Source organism: Staurois parvus, unplaced genomic scaffold (assembly GCF_062004578.1).
Source record: "Staurois parvus isolate SC_StPar_1 unplaced genomic scaffold, SC_StPar_1.0 ptg001231l, whole genome shotgun sequence".
Classification (NCBI taxonomy): domain Eukaryota; kingdom Metazoa; phylum Chordata; class Amphibia; order Anura; family Ranidae; genus Staurois; species Staurois parvus.
The window spans coordinates 110-8,929 of NW_028319027.1; the positions used below are offsets into that span (position 1 = coordinate 110).

At 49.0% G+C, this 8,820-nt stretch overlaps 1 protein-coding gene across 1 annotated transcript; it reads left to right on the plus strand.

The window, feature by feature from the left end:
- Window positions 1-846: 846 nt before the first annotated feature.
- TMEM95 (transmembrane protein 95) lies at window positions 847-7,714 on the plus strand (the record flags this gene model as incomplete). Its single annotated transcript, XM_089660366.1, has 4 exons — window positions 847-903; window positions 1,016-1,096; window positions 4,371-4,451; window positions 7,623-7,714. Coding segments are annotated over 4 exons (311 nt in total), but the record flags the coding sequence as incomplete, so codon positions are not given.
- Between the last annotated feature and the right edge of the window lie 1,106 nt (window positions 7,715-8,820).

Sequence of the window (8,820 nt, forward strand, 5' to 3'; positions counted from 1 at the left end):
ATGCTTCTTCTTCTTCTGGTTCCCCTTACTTGTTATCACCATCCATCCCAGCTTTTTTCCCAGGTCTGTCTTTCATTTGTCATCAGTATGCTCTCCATCATCTTCCTCCATCCTCCTAGTCTAACCATCATCCACCATCACTGTCCTCTCCATCATCTTCCTCCATGCTCCTAGTCTAACCATCATCCACCATCACTGTCCTCTCCATCATCTTTCCTCCACCCCCCCTAGTCTAACCATCATCCACCATCACTGTCCTCTCCATCATCTTCCTCCATGCTCTTAGTCTAACCATCATCTACCATCACTGTCCCCTCCATCATCTTCCTCCATGCTCCTAGTCTAACCATCATCCACCATCACTGTCCTCTCCATCACTTCCTCATGCTCTAGTCTAACCATCATCCACCATCACTGTCCTCTCCATCATCTTCCTCCATGCTCCCTAGTCTAACCATCATCCACCATCACTGTCCTCTCCATCCATCTTCTAACCATCATCCACCATCACTGTCCTCTCCATCATCTTCTCCATGCTTCTAGTCTAACCATCATCTACCATCACTGTCCTCTCCATCATCTTCCTCCATGCTCCTAGTCTAACCATCATCCACCATCACTGTCCTCTCCATCATCTTCCTCCATGCTCCTAGTCTAACCATCATCCACCATCACTGTCCTCTCCATCATCTTCCTCCATGCTCTAGTCTAACCATCATTACCATCACTGTCCTCTCCATCATCTTCCTCCATCCCCCCTAGTCTAACCATCATGCACTATCACTGTTCCTGCTCTCTCCTTTGTCTATTTTTTGGATCTACACTCCTTGTCCTCCTGTCTTTCAGATGAAGATGACGTGTTCACCATCACGGAGAAGACGCATCGGGTTTTTAGGGTGTTGGGTAAATACAAAGATATTTAACAATCGGTTATTTCCATGATGAATATAATCGTTCTGATATCTCTCTAGTAGAGTATTACTGTCCGATTCATGATCCATCCTCTCCTTCCCAGAGATCTCCCGGGATCATCTCAGAATCGCTGCCTACTGGGATTGGCTCCATGAAGTGAAGCTGGTGGAATACGCACACAGTGGTATGGAATACATATATGATGGATACATATACTGTATGTTATTGTAGAATGTCTTACCAAATTTAAGGGTGACTCCACCTAGAGAAGAACATTGGATTGGGCTCAGGTGGCTGAGCCAGGTAAATAACACTTATCGCCATCTCCTTCCCTGGTTCCATCCATCGGAGCTTCTCATCTAGATGGAAACCCCATGACTGATGTCTTGGCACAAATCTCATTCCCTTGTGATAAGGATCTTCATATGTTGGGATGTATTAATACTTCTATTGGGAATCCTAAACATAACATAGGTTCTGCTAAGAAGTTCTGGGATGGATGGAGCTCTGGGCTCACATCTTCTCTAGGCAAAGTCTGGGACGGAAGGACATCTAGGCTAACATGCTCTCTAGTCAAAACCTGGGAATGGAGGACCTCTGGAATCATGTCTTCTTCTCTAGGCAAAGCCTGGGAGGGAAGGAACTCTGGAATCACATAATCTTTAGGCAAAGCCTGGGAGGGAAGGACCTCTGGACCCACATCTTCTCTAGGCAAAGCCTGGGAAGGAAGGACCTCTGGGCTCACATATGCTCTCTAGGCAAAGCCTGGGAAGGAAGGACCTCTGGAATCACATCTTCTCTAGGCAAAGCCTGGGAGGGAAGGACCTCTAGAATCACATCATCTTCTCAAGGGAAAGCCTGGGAGGGAAGGACCTCTGGAATCACATCTTCTTCTCTAGGGAAAGCCTGGGAGGGAAGGACCTCTAGAATCACATCATCTTCTCTAGGGAAAGCCTGGGAGGAAAGGACCTCTGGAATCACATCTTCTTTAGGCAAAGCCTGGGAGGGAAGGACCTCTGAACTCACATCTTCCCTAGGAAAAGCCTGGGAGGAAGGACCTCTGGAATCACATCATCTTCTCTAGGGAAAGCCTGGGAGGGAAGGACCTCTGGACTCACATCTTCCCTGTACCATGTCCCCCTGATCCCAGTATTGTGCCCTCCTGATCCCAGTATTGTGCCCTCCAGATCCCAGTATTGTGCCCTCCAGATCCCAGTATTGTGCCCTCCTGATCCCCAGTACTGTGCCCTCCTGATCCCAGTATTGTGCCCTCCTGATCCCAGTACTGTGCCCTCCTGATCCAGTACTGTGCCCTCTTGATCCCTGTGCTGTGCCCTCCTGATCCCTGTACTGTGCCCTCCTGACTCCCCCCCCTGTACTGTGCCCCCCCGATCCAAGTATTGTCCCCCCCCCCCCGCCGTACTGTGCCCTCCTGATCCAAGTATTGTCCAACCACCCCCTCCGTACTGTGCCCTTTGTGTTGATTAGTCTTTGATTTATGAAAGTCCTAATAAATATATGTTTCATTCTATCCACTATTTATACTTTAATCCCTGAACTGAGAGTTGGAGCCTAAATCGGGGCAGGCTGGTAGGGGCCACAGTGTATTACTTTGCCCAGGGGCCCATGATACTAATAAGACGTCCCTGAGGTGCAGATTATAGGGGGTTGGGGACAGAATGTGATGTTTGATATTTGCACTCACCATATTCTCCCTCTCTTCTCCCAACAGTGATGTGCCCCCCGCTGTGCAGTAAGTACCCCTCCCCCTTCATACTTGTGATAGTCAGTGACTCCTGTGTATTGGGGTCAGCAGGGCTGTTGTGCTGGAAAGGCATGATGGGCATTTCCCTCTATCCCCCATAAGAGGCCGGCTAGCAGACGTGGCGGTTGGTTGGATGAAGCTGGGCGGGGAAAGGCCTCCCTCTCAGCCAATGGAATATAACCCTTCACCCCGGTTCAGGATTGCTGTGGAGATCTCGGGGGACAGCAAGAGAAAGAAACATGGCGGGAAGTTGTGTTTGTGAACTTGCTTGGTTGGGTTGAGGTTTCCTTCTGTAAAAAGACGAAAAGCTCCATCATCAGGCATTAGGCCCCTTTTAGCTGAAGCCCCCCTGCAGTGATGTCATAGGTGAGTCAGGGCCCACTTATAACCCAGGATGGGAGGAGCCCTAATACACTTGGGGCATGGGAGCCAAGCACCCCACACCATCACAGATGTGACCAGCACATGGAGGCCCTGGACAGGGCAGGAGGCCGGGGGAGGGGTAGACCTGCACCCAGGAAGAGCTGCCTGTAGTCTTTCTGTCCCTTATGAAGGTGGGGGGCAGGGCATGTTTGTGAACGGCAGGAGTTTCCAGGGTGAGGCTATTCACCTGGAGGGTCCTGGGAGAGGTGTACCCAAGGAGGAGGTGCCTACAGAGAGCCCAGCCTTGTGAGTACTAATGACCCTGGGTGGATGAAGAGACCCATTAGAGGAGACCGCTGCTTAAAGTGCTGCATATGCTTTCACATGTGACTGCAATAGACCGTCCACTATATGTGATTGACTATGGACTGTCAGGTGACTCCAGAATGCATGTCAGTAATGTCATTCCTTAAATTCCATCAGTAGAGTGCAGAAATTCTACTCAGATGTTTGGACCTTCCTTTCTCGGGATATAAAGGTCAATGGCTGTGTGGAGGCCTCTGGCATGGAGGGGGCACAATATGGTGGAGGGTAAAGCCTCACCAGGAGGGGCAGTGTTCAAGCAGGACAGGAGCGGGACAGGGACTTGTGCTTTGGTACCATTATTGGACAATTGCCAACCAATGCTGGGGGTTATTATTGTGTCCAGTGACACCAGTGTTGGGGGTTATTATTGTGTCCAGTGACACCAGTGTTGGGGGTTATTATTGTGTCCAGTGAGACCAGTGTTGGGGGTTATTATTGTGTCCAGTGACACCAGTGTTGGGGGTTATTATTGTGTCCAGTGAGACCAGTGTTGGGGGTTATTATTGTGTCCAGTGACACCAGTGTTGGGGGTTATTATTGTGTCCAGTGACACCAGTGTTGGGGGTTATTATTGTGTCCAGTGAGACCAGTGTTGGGGGTTATTATTGTGTCCAGTGAGACCAGTGTTGGGGGTTATTATTGTGTCCAGTGAGACCAGTGTTGGGGGTTATTATTGTGTCCACTGACACCAGTGTTGGGGGTTATTATTGTGTCCAGTGAGACCAGTGTTGGGGGTTATTATTGTGTCCAGTGAGACCAGTGTTGGGGGTTATTATTGTGTCCACTGACACCAATGTTGGGGGTTATTGTTGAACATCAGATGTGTACTGGATGTAATCTCCCCCTCAGCAGTGGGGCTGTATGACAGGTCCTCTTTCTGCCATCTCAGTACTCCTGTGTGTCAGTTTTATGCTCGGTCATATTTGATCATTATCACTGATGGGTGTCTGTCTGTCCCTCCCAGTGGAGACGAAGATCCTCTATAACTGTACGCTGTGCCGGCTGAGGAGGACGAAGTGTCTGAGTGATGAGATCTGCTACCCAGGTGAGAGCCGACGTGATCAAAAGGATTTTTTTTTTTGGGGGGGGGGGGAGCGTTCATTAAGTCCTCATGCAAACTGGACATTTTTATCGCTCTGTACCTGTCTGTACCGCTCTGTACCTGTCTGTACCGCTCTGTACCTGTCTGTACCGCTCTGTACCTGTCTGTACCTGTCTGTACCGCTCTGTACCTGTCTGTACCTGTCTGTACCTGTCTGTACCGCTCTGTACCTGTCTGTACCTGTCTGTACCGCTCTGTACCTGTCTGTACTGCTCTGTACCGCTCTGTACCTGTCTGTACTGCTCTGTACCACTCTGTACCTGTCTGTACCGCTCTGTACCTATCTGTACCGCTCTGTACCTGTCTGTACCTGTCTGTACCGCTCTGTACCTGTCTGTACCGCTCTGTACCGCTCTGTACCTGTCTGTACTGCTCTGTACCACTCTGTACCTGTCTGTACCGCTCTGTACCTATCTGTACCGCTCTGTACCTGTCTGTACCTGTCTGTACCGCTCTGTACCTGTCTGTACCTGTCTGTACCTGTCTGTACCGCTCTGTACCTGTCTGTACCGCTCTGTACCTGTCTGTACCGCTCTGTACCTGTCTGTACCTGTCTGTACCGCTCTGTACCTGTCTGTACTGCTCTGTACCACTCTGTACCTGTCTGTACAACTCTGTACCACTCTGTACCTGTCTGTACCGCTCTGTACCTGTCTGTACCGCTCTGTACCTGTCTGTACCGCTCTGTACCTGTCTGTACCTGTCTGTACCTGTCTGTACCGCTCTGTACCTGTCTGTACCGCTCTGTACCTGTCTGTACCTGTCTGTACAACTCTGTACCGCTCTGTACCTGTCTGTACCGCTCTGTACCGCTCTGTACCGCTCTGTACCTGTCTGTACAACTCTGTACCTGTCTGTACCTGTCTGTACAACTCTGTATCGCTCTGTACCTGTCTGTATCTCTCTGTACCTGTCTGTATCGCTCTGTACCTGTCTGTATCGCTCTGTACCTGTCTGTATCGCTCTGTACCTGTCTGTACTGCTCTGTACCTGTCTGTACTGCTCTGTACCTGTCTGTACCACTCTGTACCTCTCTGTCCCTGTCTGTGCCACTCTGTACCTGTCTGTACTACTCTGCATCTGTCTGTACCTGTCTGTACCTGTCTGTACCACTCTGTACCTCTCTGTCCCTGTCTTTACCGCTCTGTACCGTTCTGTACTACTTTGTATCTGTCTGTACCACTCTGTACCTGTCTGTACCACTCTGTACCTGTCTGTACCACTCTGTACCTCTCTGTCCCTGTCTGTACCACTCTGTACCTGTCTGTACTACTCTGTATCTGTCTTTACCGCTCTGTACCTCTCTGTACCTCTTTGTACCGTTCTGTACCTGTCTGTACTGCTCTGTACCGCTCTGTACCTGTCTGTACCTGTCTGTACCGGTCTGTACCTGTCTGTACCTGTCTGTACCGTTCTGTACCTGTCTATACCTGTCTGTACCGCTCTGTACCTGTCTGTACTGCTCTGTACCACTCTGTACCTGTCTGTACAACTCTGTACCACTCTGTACCTGTCTGTACCGCTCTGTACCTGTCTGTACCGCTCTTTACCTGTCTGTACCTGTCTGTACCTGTCTGTACCGCTCTGTACCTGTCTGTACCTGTCTGTACCACTCTGTACCTGTCTGTACCACTCTGTACCACTCTGTACCTGTCTGTACAACTCTGTACCACTCTGTACCTGTCTGTACCGCTCTGTACCTGTCTGTACCGCTCTGTACCTGTCTGTACCTGTCTGTACCTGTCTGTACAACTCTGTACCGCTCTGTACCTGTCTGTACCTGTCTGTACCGCTCTGTACCGCTCTGTACCGCTCTGTACCTGTCTGTACCTGTCTGTACAACTCTGTACCACTCTGTACCTGTCTGTATCGCTCTGTACCTGCCTGTATCGCTCTGTACCTGCCTGTATCGCTCTGTACCTGCCTGTATCGCTCTGTACCTGTCTGTATCGCTCTGTACCTGTCTGTACCGCTCTGTACCTGTCTGTACCACTCTGTACCTCTCTGTCCCTGTCTGTGCCACTCTGTACCTGTCTGTGCCACTCTGTACCTGTCTGTACTACTCTGCATCTGTCTGTACCTGTCTGTACCACTCTGTACCTCTCTGTCCCTGTCTTTACCGCTCTGTACCGTTCTGTACTACTTTGTATCTGTCTGTACCACTCTGTACCTGTCTGTACCACTCTGTACCTGTCTGTACCACTCTGTACCTCTCTGTCCCTGTCTGTACCACTCTGTACCTGTCTGTACTACTCTGTATCTGTCTTTACCGCTCTGTACCTCTCTGTACCTCTTTGTACCGTTCTGTACCTGTCTGTACTGCTCTGTACCGCTCTGTACCTGTCTGTACCGTTCTGTACCTGTCTGTACCTGTCTGTACCGTTCTGTACCGTTCTGTACCTGTCTGTACCTGTCTGTACCTGTCTGTACCACTCTGTACCTGTCTGTACCACTCTGTACCTGTCTGTACCGTTCCATACCTGTCTGTACCTGTCTGTACCTGTCTGTACCGTTCTGTACCTGTCTGTACCTGTCTGTACCTGTCTGTACCTGTCTGTACCTGTCTGTACCACTCTGTACCTGTCTGTACCTGTCTGTACCACTTTGTACCTGTCTGTACCGCTCTGTACCTGTCTGTACCTGTCTGTACCGTTCCATACCTGTCTGTACTGCTCTGTACCTGTCTGCATGAAGAACTGTCAGCTCCAGCCCAACTCCAGCAAAAATAGTTCTTTTCATTCTAATTAGCATTAGAAGGGTTGTCCCCTCTGCCAGGTTTGTACTGCTGTCTGTGTCCGCCCTGGAAAATCCTCCCCTACCTCCTGCCCTGAGCCGGGATCTCACCTGTTTTACAGGTAGAGGGTTATTATACTGCACCTGTGTGTCCCGGCTTTGTACATCGCTACAGAAGATGTCAGTGCCATATAAACCAATAGGAATAACAATCATGGTATGTGGGGTACAAACTTAGGAAGAAGATGGAATGGACCGCCCCATGTTGGATCTGTGTTGGGGGAGGTGATGACGGCTCATGTGATTGTTGTGTTAGAGCCCCCCCATAGGACTGCATTGTGCTGGAAGACCCCTGACTCCCCCCTTCCCCTCTCTATGCAGAGACTCTGGCTCTGTACAAGGCCATGTGGACCGTCGTCTTCTTCTCCATCCTCTCCATCGCTCTGGGGGTCATCGTATTCACCGTGGAGTAAGTCCTACATCTTATATTATTGTATATGTGATGAAGCTCCTCCCACCATGTTAAAATATATAATCACCAGGCTCCACCCCCAACATTATAAATAAAATAGAACACATCCAATAGGATACTTCCTCATTTGGGTGTATTTCATTTGGGAGTAACTCATCGTAATACATTTGTTCTGAGCAAATGGGGGGAAAAACAAATGTTATGAGGCTGTTATTTTTTTTTTCTCCAGGTCTGATGTTATTCATTCATATCATTCATATGAAATTACAGTGAATCGGGAAATTACCCCTTTATGGTCACTAGATGGAGCCAATGAGCACACAAATACTTATTTACTGTGATTGTCAGCTCCATCTAGTGGCCATAATGTGGTATTTTCCCAAACCTCTCTACTTTTAATGAATGAATAACATTTGACCTGCAGAGAGAATAGCCTAATGACATTCGAATGTCACACAGAACGAATGTACACACAGCTTCGCAGGACAATTTATTTTATAAATACACTTTTTTTGTACCAAGTAAGTATGATTCTGCCAGATGTAATGAGTGAGGTCCGGAATACTACAGCTGCTTCGATGAGAGTAGAGGGATTGGTACTGATATGCCAAGCATTTCTATACTTCCCCGGTAGGTGGGATGATTGGGGTCACATTGGGGCAGGTTTCTCATGTAGTAATGGCCATGCTTGAAGCTATTGAATATTTATTTTTCCTAATGGTGGGCTGCCCTTTAGCTGCACCCAGCCATTCACGGATGGCAACAGACTTGTGATCCTCCAACCCTTTTCTTGAAATTTATTGGCTCACTTGATTTGGGGTGAGAAGGTTTGGAGCACAGGATACCGAGAAGCAAAAATCCCTCCAAACAGCAAACCTCTTGAAAAACTCTTTAGGCCCAGACAGGCAACTATCTTCCACTGCCTTTTGACTTCTGTGGAAGGACAGCTGTAGGCATTACAGGCCAATGTAGATTTTGTAGGCCAAGACGGGTGGCTTTTATTCAATTTCTTCAGCCTCTGCCATAGACAAGGTTAGGACACATTCAATTCAGACAGGCAGCAAGGAGAACAAAGCACGTTCGTGGTTCTGGCTTCTTCCTCCAGGA